The following is a 27,961-nucleotide window of genomic DNA, read 5'->3' on the forward strand; positions in this document are numbered from 1 at the left end:
ATGTAAATTTTGCCATGTTTATGACAATATGGTGTGACAGCATTCACACTTTCAAAACAATAAGGTTGTTTGTGAGTTGCCACAGATTTGGATTTATACCGAACACTGCCTTTATTAAAATAGTTAATCAAATCAGGGTTTCGGGACAGGCCGTCAGTGTCTGACCTGACAAACGTGCTTTTGCTGAACAGTATTAAATTCGCACGCACGCACGCACGCACGCACGCACGCACGCACGCACGCACGCACGCACGCACGCACGCACGCACGCACGCACGCACGCACGCACGCACGCACGCACGCACGCACGCACGCACGCACGCACGCACGCACGCACGCACACACACACACACACACACGTCTTTCTTGATGTCTTTTGTTTTTATATCTGTCTCAATATAGTTTACACATCGACAGCCTAAGTCAGTGGTTCTCAAACATACCAAGGACCACCTCAGTAAACACTTGGCTCTAAAAGTACCGCCATAATGACCAACATTAAAATACAGTCGCCTACTAGGCCTAAGTATTCATTAAAAGCAAGGCGAAAGTTGTATTTAACAAGTATATTTAATATTTTGACCACTAACATTACACACAGTTTGAACAGCAACACTGTGTTTGAATATTTTGCGTACCACTAGATGGAGCTCATGCACCAGTTTGAGAATCGGTGGTCTAAGTCTGTTAATAGCCTATTAATGAAAAGGCCTACTGAAATGAGATTTTCTTATTTAAACGGGGATAGCAGGTCCATTTTCTGTGTCATACTTGATCATTTCGCGATATTGCCAAATTTTTGCTGAAAGGATTTAGTAAAGAACATCGACGATAAAGTTCGCAACTTTTGGTCGCTAATAAAAAAGCCTTGCCTTTACCGGAAGTAGCAGACGATGTGCGCGTGACGTCACAGGTTGTAGGGCTCCTCACATCTGAATATTGTTTACAATCATAGCCAGCAGCAGCTATAGCTATTCGGACCGAGAAAGCGACAATTTCCCCATTAATTTGAACGAGGATGAAAGATTTGTGGATGAAGAAATTTAGAGTGAAGGACTAGAAGAAAAAAATAAATAAATAAAAGAGAAAAAAAGGTGATTGCAGTGGGAGCGATTCAGATGTTACTAGACACATTTACTAGGATAATTCTGGAAAATCCCTTATCTGCTTATTGTGTTGCTAGTGTTTTAGTGAGATTGAATAGAACCTGAAAGTCGAAAGGGTGTGGCCACGGGTGTGTTGACGCCAAAGTCTCTGAGGGAAGTCACGGCAGTTGCAGCAGGACGGAAGCTCCGCTGATGTCTCCGGCAAGAGGCGACTTATTACCACAATTTTCTCACCGAAAACTGCCGGTTGACGGCTCGCTTGATCGCTCTGATCTATAGTAAAGCTTCATCTTTTGGAATTTTAAACAAAGAAACACCGGCTGTGTTTTTGTGGCTAAAGGCTAAAAGCTTCCCACCTCCATCTTTCTACTTTGACTTCTCCATTATTAATTGAAGAAATTGCAAAAGATTCAGCAACACAGATGTCCAGAATACTGTGTAATTATGCGATTAAAGCAGACTACTTATAGCTTGGATCGGGCTGGAAGATAATGTCCGCTACAACCGGTGACGCGTCATCATACAGCGACGTTTTCAACAAGACATTTCGAGGGAAATTTAAAATTGCAATTTAGTAAACTAAAAAGGCCGTATTGGCATGTGTTGCAATGTTAATATTTCATCATTGATATATAAACTATCAGACTGCGTGGTCGGTAGTAGTGGGTTTCAGTAGGCCTTTAATGTAAGATTTGGCTATTTTAACCGATCACCTTGTCTTTAACATTTAACTTGTAGCAACCGTATTCTGACAAGAACATGCACTTGGACTAAACCAGCAAACACAATTCAGTAAGCCAGCATGTAGGGGGAAACTAAAGATAATTGGACCGTTTTTGTCCTGATTGTTCCACTGCCTGATTGAGTACGACAAACGCCTAATTATTTTGTCTTTTAAGATGATCCTATAAGATTGTCCTGTGGTCTGAGGGGGTTTAAGAGTTCATTTGTCCTGATAATTGGCTCTAAAATATTGATCAAGTTGAAGTAAAGTCTTCATGTCTGTGGAGAAAATCGAGTCTCATCATAATACAAATTAACGACTTCAACACCATGCACAATGTGTCTTTTCTAGGTTAACACCAGCCATTAGCTTCATTTGACAACAACTCACCTCTATCTCGCTCAGTAGCTTATGTGCGTTCATACTGTCCCAGTATCTATTTTCTATTATTCTTTTTTTAAATTTAGGATTTTTCTGTCAAAAATAGTCCTAAAACCACCATCATTCCCTCATCTCGTGTAACCTATTCTACATTGCTGTTATTCCCGGTTGTTGCTGTGGTGGTTTCTATATTTCTTCTCCTTTTTTTGTTAGATAATGTTTAAAAACACAATATTTCTGTCTGGGAGGATAAGATTGTCGATTGGTGGTAGGACAGAATCGTTCAGTGTGTGGTGTGATGTGCTGTCGATCAAAACTCTTCAATGCCAGATGTTTACCGATGAAGTTTGAAATCAGAGCTGGGAAAAACGTCACAGCCAAATTGTGTGCTTTCCCGTTTCAAGAAATCAAGATGGCCACATCTTGATTTCACAAAGAAACGGAAAAATACTATGTTTTTTTGTCAGAATATAAACAGATTTTGGGAAAATATTCAATTTCTCTACAAATTTCAAAACACAGTTGATGAAGAGGAAACAGATGCTATTGCTAGCAATGTAGAATGTTTATATCATATAAAAAAATGTAGTATGTTATAAACGCCCATCAATAAATCGTATATGGCTGATTTAGTGCACTAAAACTTACCAGAAGTGCTAATAAACTGATATTGCAGAAGCTTATATTGTGTTCATTCAGAGCAGCCATTTTTGAAGCTGACTTAGGTGAGTGACAATGTGGCGACATTTCCAAGTTGAAAATCCGACCTCGAGTGCCAATCCAGATGAAACCTCCGACTTGGAAATTGGAAATTACAACTTTCCATTACAAATGGAATGCACCATTATTTCAATGTGAGGGGTCTGTGGCCCAAAAAAAATCTCTTCAGATTTAAAAAACGTTTGTGCATACAGTACATAACAGTGCTGGTTTGACACAGAGGCAAGCTAGAATTGTGTTTTTAAGCGGCACATGAAAAGTCTCCGGATTTCAGTAGTTCCCAGTTGCATTCTGCTGATATCAACTAATATTTTTTTTTATTTTCGACCCAAAAGTGTGCTGTAGGAACACTGGTGATTGAAACATGTTGCTATCCCAAGTCATAGCACAATGTTGATACATTTAAAATCACTGCACTTACCATCTTCAGTTTCCTGCCAGACAATTCCTTCGAGATTTACGCTGGTACCGGGTTCACAGGGTCCTAAGCACTCAGGGTCCGTAGCGAGGGCCACGTCGGAAGTGTTCACTGCCACTGAGCGTGTGCGCACCATTATCTGTTCACATGGCGAGGAAATCTCACTGTTGCCTACTGCGGCAAGTAGATGTAGGGGGGGAGGGACTGGTGTTGAGACAGGAGATTCCATCTGCAAGAGAAAAGTGGGGGTTTTGTGAGAAGAGAAGCCCATGAGAGACTGCTGACCCTTTGTGTAAACACAGAGGGAGCAAATGGTATATTGAAGACATACCACAGCTCGAGGATGTGAACAGTGCAGGAACATCACTGTTCTCTTACAGGAAATCGCTCATAGCAATATGTCTTACAGTAATAATGACTTAAGCAGGCGCTAGTGCTATACCATTCTACAGTCTTTTGTTATCTTTAACGGATTAGAAGAAAGGGAAAGCAGGGAGGTGCAAGGGAACCACAGTGAGTGCCTTTGTGGAGGGGGCACGTTTTGTTATGCAGGTTTGATCAAATGAGCCTTGTCCCAGTTTTCCTCTATTGCACACAGGCAAGTAAGTGTGAACCATGCCGACACGTCCTCTAACAGACTGATCGTTCATTAAATCCATCACTCGGAATGCAAGCTGTGGTAATGGAGTTGGGTGTTGAGGGTCAGGAATTAAATCCACCTGTTCTGACACCGTGACAGCAATGAAGAGACAGTCGGCCTACGTGGAAAAGGAAGGACAGGGAGGGAGGAAGGAGGAGGGAGTCATCAGGGAACCCGTAGGGAGCACTGGGTCTAGGAAAGTGTGTGTGTAGGGGGGAGGGAAAGGCCAAGTGATGATTTAACAGACATGGTGACACCAGTCTGAGTGTTAAAGTGTTTGGAGCGTTTGATGAAGAATGCTACAAGTCTTACTTGGCAGGGAGAGTGTGGTCAATGTTGGATTCAACTACCATAATTTCCAGACAATAAGTAGCTAGTACTTTTTTTCTCTCTCATTCTTTGAAACCTGCGCTTTATTGACTGCTGCGGCTATTTATGGATCTTTCCCAATTACCAAGCTACATACACATGCCGCCGACAATTTAGCCTCGGCACATCAGACCAATGAAACTGACGAAATGGTCACGACGGACCAATGAAATAGTTCACATTAAACCTAATGCACTCACACAATCATTCGGTCATTTAGCGTGTTATGGACTCGTAAAGTCACATCAAAATGCACACGACATAACCCCAAAGATGAAAGTGATCGACCAGGCCATCGATTAGGAAACAGTGCGATGTATAACGTCAACAACTGCAAGTCGGAGCGGCACTTCAGGCGAACGGAGACAGCTGTCCGGCCAAAGTGATCAATGTGGAACAATAACAACGTAGATACGCAATGTTAACATCAAAGCTATCTATAACGCTGCGAGTGTCAAGTTGATCAAGTTTTAGCAGAACACCCTATTAGTAAGGGAAGCGTCTTAAAATCTGGGAACTAAATCGTTACCCAGAAATCTCTTCACCAATGGGTTTCTAAAGGTGTCTAATAAAATGTCCTAAAAAGTTGAAATTCAACTCCTGGGGGAAACTTCATAAAAAACTGCACAAAGTCGGGGTACCAATAACCGATTTTTGATAATTTGAAAATGCTTAATTTGGCCAAGTGATGATTTAACAGACATGGTGACACCAGTCTGAGTGTTAAAGTGTTTGGAGCGTTTGATGAAGAATGCTACAAGTCTTACTTGGCAGGGAGAGTATGGTCGATGTTGGATTCAACTACCATAATTTCCGGACAATAAGTAGCTAGTACTTTTTTTTTTTTCTCATTCTTTGAAACCTGCTCTTTATTGACTGCTGCGGCTATTTATGGATCTTTCCCAGTTACCAAGCTACATACACATGCCGCCGACAATTTAGCCTCGGCACATCAGACCAATGAAACTGCCGAACTGGTCACGGCGGACCAATGAAATAGTTCACATTAAACCTAATGCACTCACACAATCATTCGGTCATTTAGCGTGTTATGGACTCACCCTCGTAAAGTCATATCAAAATGCAGACGACATGACCCCAAAGATGAAAGTGATCGACCAGGCCATTGATTAGGAAACAGTGCGATGTATAACGTCAACAACTGGAAGTCGGAGCGGCGCTTCAGGCGAACGGAGACAGCTGTCCGGCCAAAGTGATCAATGTGGAACAATAACAACGTAGATACGCAATGTTAACACCAAAGCTATCTATAACGCTGCGAGTGTCAAGTTGATCAAGTTTTAGCAGAACACCCCTGTTAGTAAGGGAAGCGTCTGAAAATCTGGGAACTAAATCGTTACCCAGAAATCTTTTCACCAATGGGTTTCTAATAAAATGTCCTAAAAAGTTGAAATTCAACTCCTGGGGGAAACCTCATAAAAAACTGCACAAAGTCGGGGTACCAATAACCGATTTTCGAAAATTTGAAAATGCTTCATTTTGCCTTAAGTAGTTACTTAAAGCCAAATTAAGCATTTTAAACCCTAGTTTGACCCCCTCACAACTAAGTAGGGTTTTTGTATGATCCTGAGTTCATTTATAGCATTTGTTTGTCACTACAACTATTGCTTAGTGGAAAAACTGCCACACCCTTTTTTGCATTTACATAAAGTTGCATTTATTACAATTCGTTTCACATTATTCAAAGCAAACAGTGATCCCCCTTGTGGAATGCTTTATGAGTCAATGCCTGCCTTTGAGTATTCATCATAAATGCCATCATCATAAATAGCATTCTTGCAGGTAATGTCTTGACAGACATGTGGTTTTAGCACATGGAAACCCAGTTCTAATTTAGAAGAATTACCCAGGATTAGGGCTGCAACTAACGACTATTTTGATAGTCGACGAGTTGGATAAAGTGCACACATATTTAATAGCTCTAATTTTCCATTGACTTTTAAATGCAATTTAAATTATTCTAGGTTTATACTTAACAACAAAGATACCTAATTGATTTATAAATATTTATTTATACTGTAACTATTCTGCTCATTCAGCTGTTACAAAAATGTAAATGATGTCCTTTTAAAAGAAAAGAAAGACAACATGCGAAAAAATTACTTAATCTTCATTATGTTGTTTTTTTTTAAAACGTTAAAATAGTAGCAATAAAAACAAACAATACACCAAACCTAAAAAAAAAAAAAAGAAGCGTTTTGTGATGGTGTTTAAAAAGCTTCACACTGGTATAATGATTATTGATTAACTCCTGGTAGTTTTAGCACTCTAATAGACTCAATTGATATAATTGTATAATTGATTGATTATTAACATGTTATCAATTAGATTTTATGTTTAATCTTATGACAGCATCGCATTGGCGCCTCATGTCTGCCTCAGTGTGTCTGTTTATTCTCATGTGCACGCAATTCGCATTTGTTAATGTGCCTTTTTTTTAAAAATTGTATATCAAATTGATGCTGCTTTAAAAAGTACTCGTATTGATATAGACAAAGTTTAGCTGGCTGACTTTAGCTAAAATTATAGTTATTTTTCACACAGCTTCTTCTCACACTTGTTTGGTAAGTCGCAAGGTACAAGCCAACACTCACAGTCCAAATCCTTTTTGATGAGGCCAACGTCAAGTTCGGCGGTGGAAATGGGGACTAGATCTTTAGCTATGTGATATGCGAACGCTCTGGTTATCTGTTCCCACTTTTTACTGGTTTTCTCATAAGGCGCTACTGATACCGAAGCTTGCGGTGTACATTGTTTTAGTGCTGGGGACGTGCATAGTGCTGCCAATTTCCTGCCACAAAGTTGTGTGCACTCTTCATAGTGTAGTGGGTGTGGGCCGTTGAAGGTGCTGGACGAGGTTCATTGTGCTCAAACTTTTTTGTAACCACTGGTTTCTGACACTCCCTACGAAAACACATTCTCCTTGTTTTTGTCTAGTGGCTTAAATCCGAACCACCGCCACACAACAAAGTCCTGGTGGGGGGTTGAGCCACCCGACGCAAAATGTATTTCAGCATTCAGACGGGTTGGATTGTGGCTAAAACTTTCACATATCATAATCACAGGCAACTTATGACACCTAAAAAAACTGCAAAAAAATCATAAAGAGTACAAACAATGTTTATTCTATTAGCTAACTTCCTTGATCGAAATAGCCATCTTTGATTTATAGCATGAAATAACAAATATCTTGCAGTCTTGTTGTTTATGTTTCAAAATGATTCAACTGTTAAATGTGAAAATATTAACAGACAAAATAATGAACAAAATGTCAGCTCCTGTCTTGTTCTAAAATACCAATGAAAATTTAAGTTTGTATTTAGACAGGCTATACTGTAGCAAAAGTCATCACATCTGCCACAATCATGCGTGTTGTAAAATGTGTATTCCACGTCTTCCATGTCGAGAGCAGTTTGATTTGGGCTTACATGGTATGAGAATCAGCACCTCCAAGTCCGAGTCCATGGTTCTCGCCCGGAAAAGGGTGAAATGCCATCTCCGGGTTGGGGAGGAGACCCTGCCCCAAGTGGAGGAGTTCAAGTACCTAGGAGTCTTGTTCACGAGTGAGGGAAGAGTGGATTGTGAGATCGACAGGCGGATCGGTGTGGCGTCTTCAGTAATGCGGACGTTGTACCGATCCGTTGTGGTGAAGAAAGAGCTGAGCCGGAAGGCAAAGCTCTCAATTTACCGGTCGATCTACGTTCCCATCCTCACCTATGGTCATGAGCTTTGGGTCATGACCGAAAGGATAAGATCACGGGTACAAGCGGCCGAAATGAGTTTCCTCCGCCGTGTGGCGGGGCTCTCCCTTAGAGATAGGGTGAGAAGCTCTGCCATCCGTGAGGAACTCAAAGTAAAGCCGCTGCTCCTTCACATTGAGAGGAGCCAGATGAGGTGGTTCAGGCATCTGGTCAGGATGCCACCCGAACGCCTCCCTATAGGGCACGTCCAACCGGTAGGAGGCCACGGGGAAGACCCAGGACACGTTGGGAAAACTATGTCTCCCGGCTGGCCTGGGAACGCCTCGGGATCCCCGGGAAGAGTTAGACGCAGTGGCTGGGGAGAGGGAAGTCTGGGTTTTCCTGCTTAGGCTGTTGCCCCCGCGACCCAACCTCGGATAAGCGGAAGAAGATGGATGGATGGTAAACAACTCAAATGAATGTTTTATCCAGACACCAACATTTGTCCAAATGTGGCCAAGTAGACGTATTTTAGGTTTCCTGGACGTCGTCTACATCGCTAAAAGAAAAATCTAAGGAAGAGAACCTTTCTGCCATCCTCCACTATTTTTGTTTAAGTCTAACTCGACCGCTTGAATATTCCCTCTTCTTTTGTCCAACTCTCTCGTCGTCATTTGGGATGTCTGTTGTGATTTCCCTTCCTGGTTCCATGACCCGTCCTATCTTGCCTCTGATTGGCCACTCCCTAATGTTTTGCCCAAATCTTAACCAATCGTGACTCATCATTGGAAATCAATCAATTAATCATGGGTTTTCTTATACGTAAACCAACCAATCATTGATTTTTTCCCCAATATATGTTGTCCCATGCCCATGAAATTGCATTCGTCCAGTTCTCTCTTTCTCTTCTGCCTCTCTTCTTTTCTAGCTTGTAGCTTAGCTAGCCACGACATGGGTCTAAAAATAGCTAAGCTACGGAAATCGCTACTTGTTTAAAAAGTAGCAATTTTACCGCCAAGCTACTGGGAAATGTGGTTAAGCAACGTAGCTTCGGTTTTAAGTTAATTATTTTAAATGGAAAACCGTTATATCAAAAACGTACTCTTTACGGGAAAACCGTGGTTGTTGGCAGGTATGCAGAAGTTGGCGTTTTACTTACTAGTTGGCGTACAGGCACACATGTCGCTGGTGGCACAGTCAGACTCCATTTTTACTTGTTTGTTGTTGTGGTGGGTCAGTGCAGTGGGTGGGAGAGGGCAAGCACGTGTTGGAAGTAGTAAGGGGTTAAATAAATGTGAAAATAATCAAACGTGCAAACACGTGAAATAAATTATATCAATATTATGATATTTTCTTAATTAATTTCTTGTTTAAAGATGTATCTTACAAACTCGGTATATCGCCCGGCCCTACAAAATCAAGCCTCCGCTTTAAATGGTCAAGTATTACAGATGCACTGCCAAATAAAGCAAGGTCCGCTTTGCAAAATGAGTCAAGTATTTTTTGTCTTTGACAAGAATTAGAGGAAATGTTCTTACGCTTTAAATGTTTTTACTGGTGATGTCTTTGCCAGTGGTGGCTCAGACCCACTTCTGCCCTGAAAAACACCATTGATGATGTCATGACTATTGTCGACAAATATAGTCATCGGCGACAAATGTTATTGTCTACATTCGTATTCGTTGCGCTCCCACCCGAGACGACCATAGCAATGACGATCGGAGGATCCTCCAGGCTATCAACTACTTAAGAAAAGTTCTGACATCTACAATAGAGCAGACTCAAGGCACTGTATTGGGTGGAACAAGTGTGAATGTGAATATTTGGGTGTTATTTCCTGTTTAGAAGGTGCTAACAATGTTAAAAAAAACAACAATATTTAGAACAGGGGTCAGCAACCTTTACCACTCAAAGAACCATTTTGACCCGTTTCACAAAATAAAGAAGACAATGGGAGCGGCAACCATTCTCGCGGATATATCTGCTGATAGTCACCCAGATAACAATAATAAGGGCGTGCCATGAAGCCATTGTCTTTGACGCCTTCGACAACATGTACAAGCAGCTTGCCAGCACTGTAACATGCTGTTTGTGTTTTCCGCAGATACACGTGCACGACTGCAAGGCATAGTTTTGTTCAACAGCCATTAGAGATGCGCGGTTTGCGGTCACAACCGCGGAGTCCGCGGATAAACCGCGGGTCAGGCGGGATACATGACGAAAAAATAGATTTTAAATAGATTCGGGCGGGTGGCGGTTGAACCAATTCGGAAATATATATTGTAATAATCCCAGGAATGTAGGCTCATAAAACTTCGTTTGTCTTGTCTTTATTTCACAAGATGTAATACAACCACACAACAGCTCTCATGTCTCTAACGCTTTTCCCGGGACAACTCGAACTCTCACTTCCTGTCGATAACGTCACTTCCCTATCTCTCCCGGAAGTCCCGCCCCCCAGCCAAAGTCATTGGCTAACCCCCCGTAGCCAGCCGCTACATTATACATAGTTAAATGTTATGTTGAAGAGGTTCATTTAGCCTACTGAGGTGTATTTATAAATGGTTGATTTATATAGGCTAGTAGGTAAAGTGTTGTACCTGACAACTCTTGATGGTACAATCCATTTATCACATCACAGACAACATCACGCTAACATCACGTGACACCTCTGATGAGGGCTGCAGAAGCAAGGTAGCCCAAACTTGTCAGGTACAACACTTTACCTTACTAGCCTATAGAAATCAACCATTTATAAATAGTTAATGTTGTTACCCACATACGAAAAAACGAGCAGCACTCTTTGAAACAGTATGTGGGTTGGTCTGTCGACGGATGTAAGGAAGCTCCTTCCGGGTGTGGCCAACGAGGTGTTTGTCATTTGTTGGTATTTTTCGTGGTAAAATATTTGATCCACATGATGTGCATGTTATTATTTTTACGTTTGAAACGTGCTTTATTTATTACAGTTTTCACTGTGAATTTGAAGGGAAAGGAAGCCTTCAAATAAATCAGTTCAAGAAAGCCATTGTGTCTGTGCTATTTGGAGGGAGTTACACTTTCTAACATCACTAATGCCTTGCATCGTCTATATTAGATATATAACAACGGGCGGGTGGCGGGTGGGTGTGGCTTTGATGAAATGTTGGTTCGGGTAAATGGCGGATGGATGACGACTTTGGTGATGCAGTTGCGGATGATATAATTGCCTATCCGCGCATCTCTAACAGCCATACAGGTCACAGTGAAGGTTGTGATACAAACAACTTTAACACTCTTACTAATATGCGCCACACTGTGAACCCACACCGAACAAGAATGACAAACACATTTCGGGAGAACATCTGCACTGTAACACATTATAAACGCAACATAACAATTACCCAGAATCCCATGCATCCATGACTTTTCCTGGCTATATTATACACCCCGCTAGCACCAAACCCCCCCTCCGTGCATCGGTTGAGGTGGGCGGGGTTGGGGGCGCGGGGATGTATAATATAGCCAGGATAGTCATGGATGCAAAGGATTCTGGGTATTTGTTGTGTTTTGTTTATGTTGTGTTACTGTGAGGATGTTCTCCCAAAATGTGTTTGTCATTCTTGTTTGGTGTGGGTTCACAGTGTGGCGCATATTATTAGTAAGCGTGTTAAAGTTGTTTATATCACAACCTTCAGTGTAACCTGAATGGCTGTTGTCCAAGTATGCCTTGCAATCTCGTACGAGTGACGATAGAAGCAGCGGAATGCATGCGTCCGTCCGGTTTCTTTTCTTTTCTTTTTCTCCTATGTCCCACTCTCCTTTGTGGAGGGGGTTCGGTCCGATCCGGTGGCCATGTACTGCTTGCCTGTGTATCGGCTGGGGACATCTCTGCGCTGCTGATCCGCCTCCGGTTGGGATGTTTTCCTGCTGGCTCCGCTGTGAACGGGACTCTCGCTGCTGTGTTGGATCCGCTTTGGACTGGACTCTTGCGACTGTGTTGGATCCATTATGGATTGAACTTTCACAGTATCATGTTAGACCCGCTCGACATCCATTGCTTTCCTCCTCTCCAAGGTTCTCCTAGTCATCATTGTCACCGACGTCCCACTGGGTGTGAGTTTTCCTTGCCCTTATGTGGGGCTACCGAGGATGTCGTAGTGGTTTGTGCAGCCCTTTGAGACACTAGTGATTTAGGGCTATATAAGTAAACATTGATTGATTGATTGATTGATTACATGGTGTAAAGGCGGACGCGATGACATGTGGTAGAGGACGTTAAAAGTAAAGTCATAACGGCACGCCCCTCAATATTGTAGTCCGAGTGACAATTGGAGAATGAGGCACCAAAATCCGGAAACCCCCCGAAATAACCGGTGGGGTCGGCGATTACTCAGCTGAGCCACATCAGAGTGGCCACAGAGCCGCAGGTTGCCGACCCCTAATTTAAAAGATTGTAAACAGTTTTTTGTGCTCTAACTCAATTTATAAATAATAATCCTACTTTGATGAAATCCGTTATTGCGGTCATGTCCAGTCCCGGGCTTCACGGTGGCAGAGGGGTTAGTGCTTGGGATCTTTCTGTGTGGAGTTTGCATGTTCTCCCCGTGAATGCGTGGGTTCCCTCCGGGTACTCCGGCTTCCTCCCACTTCCAAAGACATGCACCTGGGGATAGGTTGATTGGCAACACTAAATTGGCCCTAGTGTGTGAATGTGAGTGTGAATGTTGTCTGTCTATCTGTGTTGGCCCTGCGATGAGGTGGCGACTTGTCCAGGGTGTACCCTGCCTTTCGCCCGATTGTAGCTGAGATAGGCGCCGAAAGGGAATAAGCGGTAGAAATGGATGGATGGATGTCCAGTCCCAAATCAGTTGCGATAAAATAGGGACGACCATATGTGCCCTACGGAAATGTTTGTCCATTGGGCAAATTCTTAATGGTAAGATATAATCTTATTCTCAATTATCAAAAAAAAAAAAAAAAAAGAATTTGGTTGGGCAGAAAAATTGTGAGTGATTTTCACTTTTATAGCTGTTTAATGAGCTCTGCAATCACCACTGGAGATGGCAACTTTGAATAGTTTTCTTACTATCAATCAATCAATCAATGTTTATTTATATAGCCCCAAATAAAGGACTGCACAAATCATTACGACAACAACATCCTCGGAAGAACCCACAAAAGGGCAAGGAAAACTCACACCCAGTGGGCAGGGAGAATTCACATCCAGTGGGACGCCAGTGACAATGCTGACTATGAGAAACCTTGGAGAGGACCTCAGATGTGGGCAACCCCCCCCCCCCCCCTCTAGGGGACCGAAAGCAATGGATGTCTAGTATAAAACTGTTTACTGGAAACAAATATAAAGCTTTCACATGGCATAATCCTCCATGGTTTTGTTTTGGCAATCAAGATGACATTAGATTATATTTGACATATACGGTACAATACCTGAATGTCATCCATGACAAAGAAATACTAATGGTAATGCAGTCTCAATTAACATCAGAACAAGCAAAAGCAGCAGTACAAATCATACACGCTACATATTTGGTTGCTTGCAGAGTGTGGAGTTAACAACTAATGTTAAATTAATGTGTGCGGAGTGACAGAGCCAGGCCTAATGACATCCTAATCATAACCGTATCCTTTTCTGATGCATAATGTGGCGATGAGAGAAGTAATCCTGCAAGCTGACAGTTCTCCACATGATCATGCAAGTACACGAGTGACAGACATTATGAACACACTCTTGCTACAGCCAAGCCAATCCATTTACAGTTGAGTAAACTACCCTATAAATGGGTGAAGGAAACACCAAATGACATTTTACATGAGGATCCTCCTAGCCCCTCCACATACATTTTTGGGCAAACAACATTTCCACTGAATTATTTTCATTAGATTACACCACTACAGATGTCACAACTGTATGTAACAATTTGTGTGAAAATGCGGATAGGTAGTTGCACATAAAATTGTTCAACATATTTTTGTTAAGATTCTTGCAAGTTGATGAACTTTCACTTGTATCTATATTAAGATACTTTGAGATTGTTAAAGGGGAACATTATCACCAGACCTATGTAAGCGTCAATATATACCTTGATGTTGCTGAAAAAAGACCATATATTTTTTTAACCGATTTCCGAACTCTAAATGGGTGAATTTTGGCGATTTAAACGCCTTTCTATTTATCGCTCTCGGAGCGATGACGTCAGAACGTGACGTCACATAGGTAATAAAGCCTCCATTTTCTCAAACACATTACAAACACCGGGTCTCAGCTCTGGTATTTTCCGTTTTTTCGACTGTTTTCCGTACCTTGGAGACATCATGCCTCGTCGGTGTGTTGTCGGAGGGTGTAACAACACTAACAGGGAGGGATTCAAGTTGCACCACTGGCCCAAAGATGCGAAAGTGGCAAGAAATGTGTTAAAAATACGAAGGTGTGGGGAAAGCCGACGAAATGGTCAGTCGTTTGTTCCGCACACTTTACCGCCAAAACTATGCTACTACAGAGATGGCAAGATTGTGTTGATATTCTGCGACACTCAAAGCAGATGCATTTCCAACGATAAAGTCAAAGAAATTTGCCGCCAGACCCCCATTGAATGTACCGGAGTGTCTGCACATTTTACCGGCGATGGTAAGGCAGACATGGCTCAGAGATGTATGGATATCCTGCAGATGCATTTCCAACGATAAAGTCAACGAAATCACAAAGGTGAGTTTTGTTGATGTTATTGACTTATGTACTAATCAGACATATTTGGTCGCGAAAGGACTGCCAGCTAATCGATGCTAACATGCTATTTAGGCTAGCTGTATGTACATTTGTAGCTATATTTGCATCCAGCCTTTCCCTCCACCCACATTTAATGCCAAACAAACTCTTACCAATCAACAGATTTAAGTTGATCCAATATCACAAGATGCGAAAGTCCTGATCGTTTGGTCCGCACATTTTACCGGCGATGCTAAGGCAGACATGGCCGAATAGCATCAATAGCTATTCGCTCAATAGCTTCAGTTTCTTCTTCACTTTCGTTTTCGCTATCTGCCTCCATACTCCAACCATCCGTTTCAATACATGCATAATCTGTTGAATCGCTTAAGCCGCTGAAAACCGTGTCTGAATCCGAGCTAATGCCGCTATATCTTGCTGTGGTATCCGCCATTTGTTTGTATTGGCATCACTGGATGACATCACAGGAAAATGGACGGTGGCTTCACAGATAGCGAAAATCGGGCACTTTAAAGCCTTTTTTCGGTATATTCTGGAATGGGTAACATTTTGAAAAAAACTTCAAAGAAAAAAAAAAAGCCACTGGGAACAGATTTTTATTGGTTTTAACCCTTCTGAAATTGTGATAATGTACCCCTTTAAACCTGAAGGTTAAAAGAAATCTAAATCATGTTGTTGTTGAAATAAGCAAATATCCAATCAAGTTTGTACAACTCGACAATGGGGGTTAAATAATATTTGTATAAACCGGTAACAGTATAGGTATTTTGTATGAATGATTTAATTAAGTTTAGGTTAATGTAACAATGATTGTCACACTCACCCAGGGTGTGGCGAAATTATTCTCTGCATTTCTCTGCATTTGACCTATCACCCTTGATCACCCCCTCGGAGGTGAGGGGAGCAGTGTGCAGCAGCAGTGAGCAGCAACGGTGGCCGTGCCCGGGAATAATTTTTTGGTGATTTAACCCCCAATTCCAATCCTTGATGCTGAGTGCCAGGCAGGGAGGTAATAGGTCTAATTTTTATAGTCTTTGGTATACAGTACTTTTTATGGAATATTAAGTGATTAAGAAGAAAAGGGAGACATACATCAATGCATCCATTTCCTACCGCGGGTCCCTGGGTGCTGGAGCCTATCCCAGCAGCACTCGGGCGGAAGGCAAGGCACACCCTAGACAAGTCGCCACCTCATCACAGGGCCAACACAGATAGACAGACAACATTCACACACTGGGGCCAATTTAGTGTTGCCAATCAACCTATCCCCAGGTGTATGTTTTTGGTGGTGGGAGGAAGCCGGAGTACCCGGAGTGAACCCACTTAGTCACACGGAGAACATACAAACTCCACACTGAAAGACCCAGAGCCGCGGAATCAAACCCAGGACCTTTGTATTGTGAGTTACACGCACTAAACCCTGTACCACCGTGCTGCCTTGTCATACAACCGAAAAAGCGCAAATTATCCCAAAGTTTTCTTTACAGCTACTTCTTAAATGGGCTACACTTCTTAATCTAACATTTTACTGTTAAAAGGAGTTTTACAATGTTATTAACTATCAATTGTTTATTGATCAGGGCTTCACGGTGGCAGAGGGGTTAGTGCGTCTGCCTCACAATACGAAGGTCCTGCAGTCCTGGGTTCAAATCCAGGCTCGGGATCTTTCTGTGTGGAGTTTGCATGTTCTCCCCGTGAATGCGTGGGTTCCCTCCGGGTACTCCGGCTTCCTCCCACTTCCAAAGACATGCACCTGGGGATAGGTTGATTGGCAAAACTAAATTGGCCCTAGTGTGTGAATGTGAGTGTGAATGTTGTCTGTCTATCTGTGTTGGCCCTGCGATGAGGTGGCGACTTGTCCAGGGTGTACCCCGCCTTCCGTCCGATTGTAGCTGAGATAGGCGCCAGTGCCCCCCGCGACCCTGATAGGGAATAAGCGGTAGAAAATGGATGGATTGATGTTTATTGATCATGTATAAATGGGAAATGGGTTATATACCTTTGTAGCGCTTTTTCTACCTTCAAGGTACTCAAAGAGCAAGGGTGAAGTGTCTTGCTCAAGGACACAACGGACGTCGCTAGGTTGGTAGAAGCTTGGGATTGAACCAGGAACCCTAAGTTGCTGGCACGACCCATCGGCACCACGCCGTCCCCCGTTTATATTGGAACATTAAGGGATTCGTTTTTTTCCTATGACTCTGCAGAAAACAGTCTGTGTGTTGAAAGAAAACCTGACTTGCGATATCCATCCATCCATCAATTTTTCTACTGCTTGTCCCTATTTCAGCTGCATTCGAGCGGAAGTTGACAAGTGCCACCTCATCACAGGGCCAACACAGATAGACAGACAACATTCACACTCACATTCACACACAAGGAAGTGTTGATCGATTAAAAGCGGCTTTTTAGATGCATGCAACACTTTGACTGCGTTCAACTCTTTAAAGTTGGATTAACACACAAACTACTCAAATCTCACTTCCATGAACGCACAATGATCGATAGATGTAAATGGGTTTTTCTGCACATACGCCAGCCTCTGTGGTGGACTGATGGCGCATCTGTCAACAGCATTAAAGGGGAACTGAACTATTTTTTGGAATGTTGCCCATTGTTCACAATTATTATGAAAGAAATAATGACGGATGTATTTTTTTTAATGCACTCTAAAAATTAAATAAATGCGATCAAAAGTTTGTTTGCAATGGAGTCAATGGGAGCCGCTGTATTCTGCCCATAAAAGCCTTTTACAAAATCCAAACACTTTCATTATCAATCAATCAAATTTTATTTATATAGCCCTTCATCACAAATAAGATTTCATATACATGATGTAAGTGTGTGTGTGAATATATATATATATATATATATATATATATATATATATATATATATATATATACATATATATATATATATATACATATGTATATATGTGTGTGTGTGTGTGTATGTATATATATATATATATATATATATATATATATATACATACATATATATATGTATATATGTGTGTCTGTGTGTGTATGTATATATATATACATACATACACACACACACACACACACACACAACCATAGTAATGGGCACATATATAATAACATTTAATATTTACATCCATGATAATTCTAAGCATATGCGACACATTATTTTACAAAACGCATTGACCCACTCAATGTCCATTGCACCGGTCTCCCCTGGGGGGGTCCTCTCCAAGGTATCTCATTGTCATCCCAGTGGGTTGAGTTTTTCCTTGCCCTGATGTGGGATCTGAACTGAGGATGTCGTTGTGGCTTGTGCAGCCCTTTGAGACACTTGTGCTTCAGACTTTATAAATAAACATTGATTGATCGGAACGTCTGCGATGAGGTGGCGACTTGTCCAGGGTATACCCCGTCTTCCGCCCGATTGTAGCTGAGATAGGCGCCAGCGCCTCCCGCGACCCCAAAAGGGAATAAGCAGTAGAAAATGGATGGATGGATGATCAGAACGTTTGCTTTTTTATTTAACTACATCACTTGATTATTACTCACTGCAGACTTCACGCGAGCCAACAAACATAGTAAAACATCACTCACTGTACAATGTCTGCTGTCATTAAGATGCCAACTGCTAGAATGTTCATATATTCGCATTTAAACGTAGAATGACTCATATTCCTCACAAAGAAAAGGGGGGTGGAACCAAGCGTTTTTTGTGTAGTTCTCGCCATTTCCGGGGCTAAATTGGCAACATGTCGGAATGTGTCCTCGTCCTTCTACTGTACAAGTGAGAGGCATGATTTATGATCTACAATAAAGTTTGACGAGCAAGGAAACAAGGAAGCAGATGATCGGTTGATCATGTCGACATTGGCCTGCAAGCTTGTGATAAATAGTTTGTCTGCGTTAGGGCTTGTAATAACAATATCACTAATACTTGGTTCATATTTAAGTCACATAATGTAAATAAAACAGTGGTTCTTAACCTTGTTGGAGGTACCGAACCCCACCGGTTTCATACGTGCATTCACCGAACCCTGATTTGTGAAAAATAAAATGTTTTTTTTTTTTTCAAATTCAAAACAAAGTTATGGTAAATGGTTGTACTTGCACAGCACTTTTCTACCTTTTTTTTTAAGGTACTCAAAGCGCTTTGACACTATTTCCACATTCACCCATTCACACACTGATGGCGGGAGCTGCCATGCAAGGCGCTAACCAGATCCCATCAGGAGCAAGGGTGAAGTGTTTTGCTCAAGGACACAACGGACATGACTAGAATGGTAGAAGGTGGGGATTGAACCAGTAACCCTCAGATTGCTAGCACAGCCACTCTCCCAACTGCGCCACGCCGTCCCAAGTTATGTTTTTGGTAACACTTTAGTAACAAGTAACAAGTAAGTAACAAATACTTATTTTAGAGATAATTGGAGTCTAGGGGAACATATTCTAAGTAATAAAGACTTAATTCAGAGTTATTTGGTTAGGGTTAGGCTCGGGGTTAGAGGGTTAGGGTTATAATAAGGCCATACCGAATAAGGCATTAATTAGTACTTAGTGACTATGTTACTAATTTGCATGTTAATAAGCAACTAATTAATGGTGAATATGTTCCCCATACTAAAGTGTTACCATGTTTTTTATACTGGTGCACAAAATGAACCGTGCATGGACATCACCTTGTTCAAACAAAACCAAGACAGTGCATAAACCCACAACAAATTACACACCTGCAAATCAGTCAGCTGTTGCCGTATCCGTAATACGCCGATAGGGAGAAGTTTGTATTCACACGAAGAGTCGGGTGTGTTTTGACCTCCGCCGAACCCCTGAGGCCGACTCACCGAACCCCTGGGGTTTCGATCGAACCCCAGGTTAAGAACCACTGCACTAGAGTATTGTTGGCGCTTCTTGGGTGGTTATTTATTGGGCTTTATAGGCGTAATAGAGGACCTCCCATAGGCTCCGCTGTTAGAATGCATTAAAAAACACATCCGTCGTTATTTCTTTCTTATTCAATGTGAAGGATAGGTAGAATTCCCCAAAAAAGTGCAGCTCCCTTTCAAATTCACAAAAGAAAATGAAAAACCTGTGGAGGTCGCTCATGTTTACACCAATGGGAGACAAAAAACAAAAAGGAGTCAATACACAGTCTAGCTCCATCCTATCTTGCCGATTGTATTGTACCATATGTCCCGGCAAGAAATCTGCGTTCAAAGGACTCCGGCTTATTAGTGATTCCCAAAGCCCAAAAAAAGTCTGCGGGCTATAGAGCTTTTTCATTTCGGGCTCCAGTACTCTGGAATGCCCTCCCGGTAACAGTTCGAGATGCCACCACAGTAGAAGCATTTAAGTCTCACCTTAAAACTCATTTGTATACTCTAGCCTTTAAATAGACCTCCTTTTTAGACCAGTTGATCTGCCGTTTTGTTTTTTTTTCTCCTATGCCCCACTCTCCCTTGTGGAGGGGGTCCGGTCCGATCCGGTGGCCATGTACTGCTTGCCTGTGTATCGGCTGGGGACATCTCTGCGCTGCTGATCCGCCTCCGCTTGGGATGGTTTCCTGCTGGCTCCGCTGTGAACGGGACTCTCGCTGCTGTGTTGGATCCGCTTTGGACTGGACTCTCGCGACTGTGTTGGATCCATTATGGATTGAACTTTCACAGTATCATGTTGGACCCGCTCGACATCCATTGCTTTCCTCCTCTCCAAGGTTCTCATAGTCATCATTGTCACCGATGTCCCACTGGGTGTGAGTTTTCCTTGCCCTTATGTGGGCCTACCGAGGATGTCGTAGTGGTTTGTGCAGCCCTTTGAGACACTAGTGATTTAGGGCTATATAAGTAAACATTGATTGAATACGTTTTAAATATACAGTTTTAAGTGCATCAACTATGTATCAATGTTGCACATTTGAATTTGTATTTATTTATTTTTTACAAATAATCAGGACAAAACGGTCTGAAAGACAGATTACAGTGTCGAGAAGTACTTTATTTGCATGGAATCAGTCAGGACTTTGACTAAGTGTGACCAAAGGTCTCTCGATGGCTCTTCTTTGGACCGCCTGATTCTTTGAAATGGGATTAGGTAAAGACTTAACATGGTGTTCTACAGTCCATAACACCAAGTAATTCTATTGAAGGCACATGTTTCTAACAAAAATATGGGCACATTTAATACAAATTATTTTTAGTGCATAAACTCCTATTCATTAGTGTCAGTAGCACGTACACGCATTCTGGCTACTGGGATAAGAATTTTCAGCTTGTTAGCCTTCAAAAGAGGCCAAAGCCGTGTCTTTACTCCAAATGGTTTAATGTCCGCTTTGCATTTACTTGGGAGCTGAAACTAACACCGCGTTACAGGAGTTACTTTTAGTGCAAATGTTGATCCCAAATCTGAGGAGCAGGCATTCACAAAAGGTAGGCGCTAAAAATTTAAAAGGGCGACGAGATGATTTTTTTTTTAAGGTTTGCAGGGGGAGTAGGATGCCACCTTAACACAGGAATGTTATTCAGGCTTTGGAGATTGAAGTCAAAATTGAAGCCGGTAGTACAGATGGAAATCTTTGGGCACCTCACGATTAGGGATGATGTTCGAAAACCGGTTCCCCCGATTGTTCGATAAGAAAAGAACCGATTCAATGGATTCAAATCCCTTTTTGAGAAACGGTTCCCGTTATTGAAGCCACTATAGTAAAGAAAAATATTTGGTTCTTTATTCGTATCCCTGGGAACGAATCCCGTGTCACATGAAATGTCTTGTGGCACGTCACAGGAAATGACGTAGCGCGGTCATTAGGCGGAAGATACAGAAGCAACAACAACAATAAACCGGAAAAAACGCTCCAAGGCATGGCTTCCCTTTACTAAGAAATACGACGAGGAAACGGCTATCTGCAGTTCTTGCCAGGCTTCGCTTTCCTGTACGGGGAGCAGTACAACAAATATGGTGAAACATGTTCAGGCCGTACATAAACTTAAGTTTAGAGACACGTGGAGAAGCAGCGACAGAGATGACGAAGCACGCCCCTCTTCCTCTGCTTCAGCCTGCAGTCTCAGTGATAGCGCCGGTGAGTAACTAACGTTAACTGTTGCGGTTAAAGGCCTACTGAAACTCACTACTACCGATCACGCAGTCTGATAGTTTATATATCAATGATGAAATATTAACATTGCAACACATGCCAATACGGCCTTTTTAGTTTACTAAATTGCAATTTTAAATTTCCTGCGAACTGTCGTGTTGTAAACGTTGCGGTATGATGACACGTATCATGACGCGTGCGTTTGACGTCTCGGGTTGTACCGCATATTATTTTCTAGCCCGATCCAAGCTATAAGTAGTCTGCTTTAATCGCATAATTACACAGTATTCTGGACATCTGTGTTGCTGAATCTTTTGCAATTTGTCCTATTAATAATGAAGAAGTCAAAGTATAAAGATGGAGGTGGGAAGCTTTTAGCCTTTAGCCACACAAACAGCCGGTGTTTCCTTGTTTAAAATTCCCGAAGTTGAAGCTTTACTATGGAACAGAGCGGTCAAGCGAACATGGATCCCGACCACATGTCAACCGGCAGTTTTCGGTGAGAAAATTGTGGTGATAAGTCTGCTCTTACCGGAGACACCAGCGGAGCCAGCGTCCTCCTGCAGCTGCGTGACTTTCCTCACAGACTCTGGCGTCAACACACCCGTGGCCACACCCCTCCGACTTTCAGGTACTATTTAATCTCACTAAAACACTAGCAACACAATAGAAAGATAAGGGATTTTCCATAATTATCCCTAGTAAATGTGTCTAATAACATCTGAATCGCTCCCACTGCAATCACCTCTTTTTTTTTTCCTTTAACTTTTTTTTTTCTAATCCTTCACTCTAAATTTCCTCATCCACGAATCTTTCATCCTCGCTCGAATTAATGGGGAAATTGTCGTTTTCTCGGTCCGAATAGCGCTTGCTGCTGGAGGCTATGATTATAAACAATGTGAGGACGTAAGGAGCCCTACAACCCGTGACGTCACGCGCACATCGTCTGCTACTTCCGGTAAAGGCAAGTCTTTTATATTTGCGACCGAAAATTGCGAACTTTATCGTCAATGTTCTCTACTAAATCCTTTCAGCAAAAATATGGCAATATCACGAAATGATCAAGTATGACACATAGAATGGACCTGCTATCCCCGTTTAAATAAGAAAATTGCATTTCAGTAGGCCTTTAATTTCCATATCTGCTCACTAGTAGCCTTTAGGCTAAAATGACGTTACCTCTTATGTCAACCAGGACTGCAGTAATGTTAGCTAGACTAACGTTACTTAAGCATAGTGAATGGCTAACGGTAACATTAACGTTAGCCTTTTTGTATTTTGTATCTTAGGTGGCCCACTTAAAGGGGCACTAACAGTCAATATTTATTTATTTATTCATGTGGTAACAACAGTCAATATTTTTTTGTTTTTTTTCCTTAAAAAACAAAAGTGAGCTTTTGTTAAACCAAGTATTGTGTGTTTTTCCCATATACAACAACCTATCTGGATTTGATAATAGAATCGATAAGGAATCGGTTCGATAAGAGGATTCGATAATGGCATAGAAATCGATAATTTCTTAACAAACATCATCCCTACTCACGATTCAATTCCAATTCCTGGAGCAACGATTCCATTCGATATCGACAATTTTTGTAATATATTATTTGGTATATAAATTATGAAACAGGCTACGGGTTAAAAAGGCTCCTATTGATTGATGACAAATGACTTAAATGCGCAGTGTTGGGCCCAAAAATGTGTCTTTTATAAAATATTTAAAAAAAAGTTTTTTTTACAAAAATCACAGAATAGTAATCAATCTGATAAAAGAAAATAGAGCAATCACAACTCCAACAATACTTAGGAAATAAATGTACATACTGTACTACAAAAGAAAACAACTAAGGTTTAGGAAATATCAATAATGATAATAATAATAACTTTTATCAATTGAAGTTTTTAATCCAAAAATTGATATTGAAAAAAATAATAATTTTGAAAATTATGCATTAGAATCGAAGTAAAAAGAAAAAAAAAAGAGCGCACGTAGTGTGGAGGAAGGGCTAGTTTGGACAATGACACAGTTCAACATTGACCACACAAACCAATCTCGGCTTGACAGGTTGATTGATAGATTGATTGAGAAGTTTGACATGTTAAAGAAATAAATCCATGTAATAATGCTTTAAAGGCCTACTGAAACCCACTACTACCGACCACGCAGTCTGATAGTTTATATATCAATGATGAAATATTAACATTGCAACACATGCCAATACGGCCTTTTTAGTTTACTAAATTGCAATTTTAAATTTCCCGGGAGTTTTTTCTTGAAAACGTCACGTAATGATGACGTGTACGCTTGACGTCACGGACTGTTAGGAAATATGAGCGCTGCGCACACACACAGCTAAAAGTAGTCTGCTTTAACCGCATAATTACACAGTATTCTGGACATCTGTGTTGCTGAATCTTTTGCAATTTGTTCAATTAATAATGGAGAAGTCAAAGTAGAAAGATGGACTTGGGAAGCTTTAACCTTTAGCCACACAAACACACGGTGATTTCTTGTTTATAATTCACGGAGGTGAAATTTTACTATGGATCACAGCGAACATGGATCCCAACCGAATGTCAACCAGCAGGTTTCGGTGAGAAAATTGTGATAAAAAATCGCTTCTTACCGGGGATCAGCTGAGATTGTGCCGTCCATAGAGCTGCCATCGACTCCCCTGAGACATTGGCGTCAACACACCCGTGGACACACACCTCCGACTATCAGGTACTGTTAAAACTCACTAAAACACTAGCAACACAATAGAACGATAAGGGATTTCCTAGAATTATCCTAGTAAATGTGTCTAAAAACATCTGAATCTGTCCCGATGCAATCGCGTTTTTTTTTTTTTTAAACTTGATTTTTTTTTTCTTTCTAGTCCGTCGCTATCAATATCCTCAAATACCAATCTTTCATCCTCGCTCAAATTAATGGGGAAATTGTCGTTTTCTCGGTCTGAATAGCTGTTTTTGTTGGAGGCTCCCATTAAAAACAATGTGAAGATGTGAGGAGCCATCAACATATGACGTCATCGTCTGCGACTTCCGGTAAAGGCAGGGCTTTTCTGTTAGCACCGAAAGCTGCGAACTTTATCGTGGATGTTCTCTACTAAATCCTTTCAGCAAAAATATGGCAATATCGCGAAATGATCAAATATGACACATAGAATTGACCTGCTATCCCCATTTAAATAAGAAAATCTCATTTCTGTAGGCCTTTAAAATGGCAAATGGATGGCAAAAAAAGCCAAAAGGCTTGTTTCCATTGTGGTCCATTAAATGAGAGTGTTTTGCTCACATGTGACAAAAAAAATAGAGGTGTAGAAATCGCACAATGCTTTTAATCGCACTTGGATGAGTTACAAAACAGACCAGCGTGGGCCTGCTCGTACCAAATCGTCACATACCATCCAAAACAATACTGGCATAGTTGTTGACCTCGTAATAAAATATGATATGTTGGTATTGACACTCTAGCCACAGGCACTATATGTTCTTTGGAGCTCACACATTACGAGTCTTAAAAAGGACCGAGCAGAGGAAAGTGTGTCAGCTTGGTGTTACTGCTGAAGGTGGAAATATAAACTTGTTTGGATGGAAAAAAAAAAAATCACAGCGTGAAGTACAGTCAGTGTGATATGCACCTCAACAGTAAACAACTCAACAGAGCAGTGCTATATAATTACTCATGAGTTCCACTTGAAAAAAAAAGAGCTAACACTGAATAATTGCTGTAGTTAGGTATTGTAACGCTTCTACAAAAACACAGACAAATAGTGACGACCACGTAAGCGAGAGGACATCCCCATTACTTCAAATGTTCTAATGGAAGGCAAACATTTAATATGGCTGCTCTTTTTTTACCTTTGGCATGGCAGATGTCGGCATATTTTCGTGGTTTAGTGGCGAAAATACAAGACAGATATCATCAAAAAAATAGCTGAATGTGATGCGAGAGGATCCATACATATTTAAAAAAGAAAATACTTTTCACAAGACTTAAAAGATTCAACATCACTGGAGCGGACTTTCTAAAGCCACCTGACATTAAACTTGCAAGGAGTAGAAGCAGTGAAGTATGGCTGCTTAGCAGTGGAAGCTACTGGTTTATGAATGGGGACGTTTTGGGGCTCCACCATAAAATGTGTCAGTTTGTTTACAGCGTACGAACTGTAATTTCTACCCTCTGTTCCTTTTCAAGAAAATTATCTGTGCGCTCGCTGCTCGTCGGGGATAACAAACGGCTAATTTGCCTTACTCTCTGTACACGGCTATGAGCAATGGACTATAAGGTTAAACACTGATCTAGCGCATGTTTAGTCAAGGACATTTAAAGTACCGTATTTTCCAAACCAAAGGGTGCACCGCTGATGAATGGTCTATTTTTTAATCTTTTTTCATACATTAGGTGCACCGGATTACAGGGTGCATTAGATCAGGGCTGGGCGAAATATCGATATACGCGATATATCGCGGGTTTGTCTCTGTGCGATATAGAAAATGACTATATCGTGATATTTGAGTACACGTTCTCACGCAGTTGCTTTTAGCTGCGGGCAATACACTACAGGCTTTTCTCACTACTTCTTGTCTCTCCTTCTCACAGACAGCAAGCGCACAAACCTACATACGTCACATACTGTCACATCATACGTCACATACGTATACGCCCTCACGGAGCAGAGAGGTAGCAGCGTGGGTAACGTTAGCTGTGATGCTAGCGGAGTGTTGCGAGTGGTAATACGAGAGAAAGAAGGTGCGAATCTGGTAAGAAATGAAGGAAGAATTAATTCCCAAGAAAAACAGCATGGGGTCTATCGTCTGGCGGGGGTTCGGCTTCAAGCGGGAATATGTCGAATAGACAACTTTAATTTGTCAAGTGTGGGGCAAAAGCGTGGCTACCAAAAGTAGCATTACTGGTAATATGTAGCATCATTTAAAAAGTCACCTGCTATTAACTGTTTAATAAATACAGTTTTGGTCAATTGACTTTGTTGTGATTTCTTTCACTGCGTGAAAGTTTAAAATGAGCATATGTTAATGCAGTATGAAGAAAAATGTTTTAATGTAGACACATATAATCAGATTATATGTATCAAGTGTTCATTCAAGGCTAAGACAAAATATCGAGATATATATCATATTTTTTTGCCTTTTGGTCCGGGACCCTTTGTGACTGTGTGACAAGGGGTGGCACTTTCGTGACCTCTGTGGTGCTTTTTTTGTGGATTTCTGGATCTGCCTCCCGGGAGCCTCTTGGCCATGGAGACCAGCAGCTGGGTCTCTGCTACACCAGAGTCTGTTTGGAGGGACAGGAGGAGATGCGGATGAGGGGACAGGGCTGCGGAGCTAGCAATGAGCGCTGGGACGGAGAGGCTTCGCGGTGTCTTGGCTGGGTGAGCAGGTGTCGGACACCTCAGTCACCTTGGACGTATCCTCGCTCATCCATGCGGACTGGACACTGGCCGAGAGTGGAGTCGGCTGTCTTGGTTGCTTTGTTGGGTCTGCTCCTGTCTCTGGCCATGCTCCCTCCTCCCCAGCGGACGATGGCGTGGAACACCGCAGAGGCCACCACAGTGGATATGTTTATTTTACTTTTTATTCATAGCTGTATGTAGAAGTGTCTGGTTGTATCTGCTGCTTTAATGTCTTTAATGTCCTCTTTGTTCTTTGATGTTTGATGTTTCCTTGTTACACACATGTAAGAGGGATGTGTACTATGGCTATGAGTTGTTTTTGTTTTTTTGTTTTTTTTTTAATTGTATTTTAATCTTCTATTTCCCCCCCCCCAACCCCTTGTTTACCTGTATGTCATCTTTTTTGTAAGGGGCGCTGGAAGCCGGCAGACCCGTCAGCGATCCTGTTCTGTCTCCCTGTAATGTTTGTCTGGTCTTGAATGGGATTGTGCTGAAAATTGTAATTTTCCTGAAGGAACGCTCCTGACGGAATAAATAAAGTACTATATAATCTAATCTAATCTATCGCTATATGGCCTAAGAATACCGAGATATTAAAAAAAGGCCATATCGCCCAGCCCTACATTAAATGGATGGATAGTACTTTATTTAAAGGAGTCATATTACTGTTTATTTTTTTCTAAA

The 27,961-nt window shown here is 41.6% G+C and overlaps 1 protein-coding gene across 3 annotated transcripts in view; it reads right to left on the reverse strand.

Annotated features, from left to right (window-relative positions):
* Positions 1-27,961, reverse strand: part of LOC133542836 (zinc finger protein 609-like) — a 235,845-nt gene that overhangs the window by 71,662 nt on the left and 136,222 nt on the right. For all 3 annotated transcript variants that reach the window (XM_061887034.1, XM_061887035.1, XM_061887033.1), the window contains exon 3: positions 3,353-3,578. In XM_061887034.1, the coding sequence (XP_061743018.1) occupies positions 3,353-3,578 (226 nt within the window). The remainder of the gene's footprint in view (positions 1-3,352; positions 3,579-27,961) is intronic.

This window comes from Nerophis ophidion, linkage group LG25, assembly GCF_033978795.1.
Source record: "Nerophis ophidion isolate RoL-2023_Sa linkage group LG25, RoL_Noph_v1.0, whole genome shotgun sequence".
Classification (NCBI taxonomy): domain Eukaryota; kingdom Metazoa; phylum Chordata; class Actinopteri; order Syngnathiformes; family Syngnathidae; genus Nerophis; species Nerophis ophidion.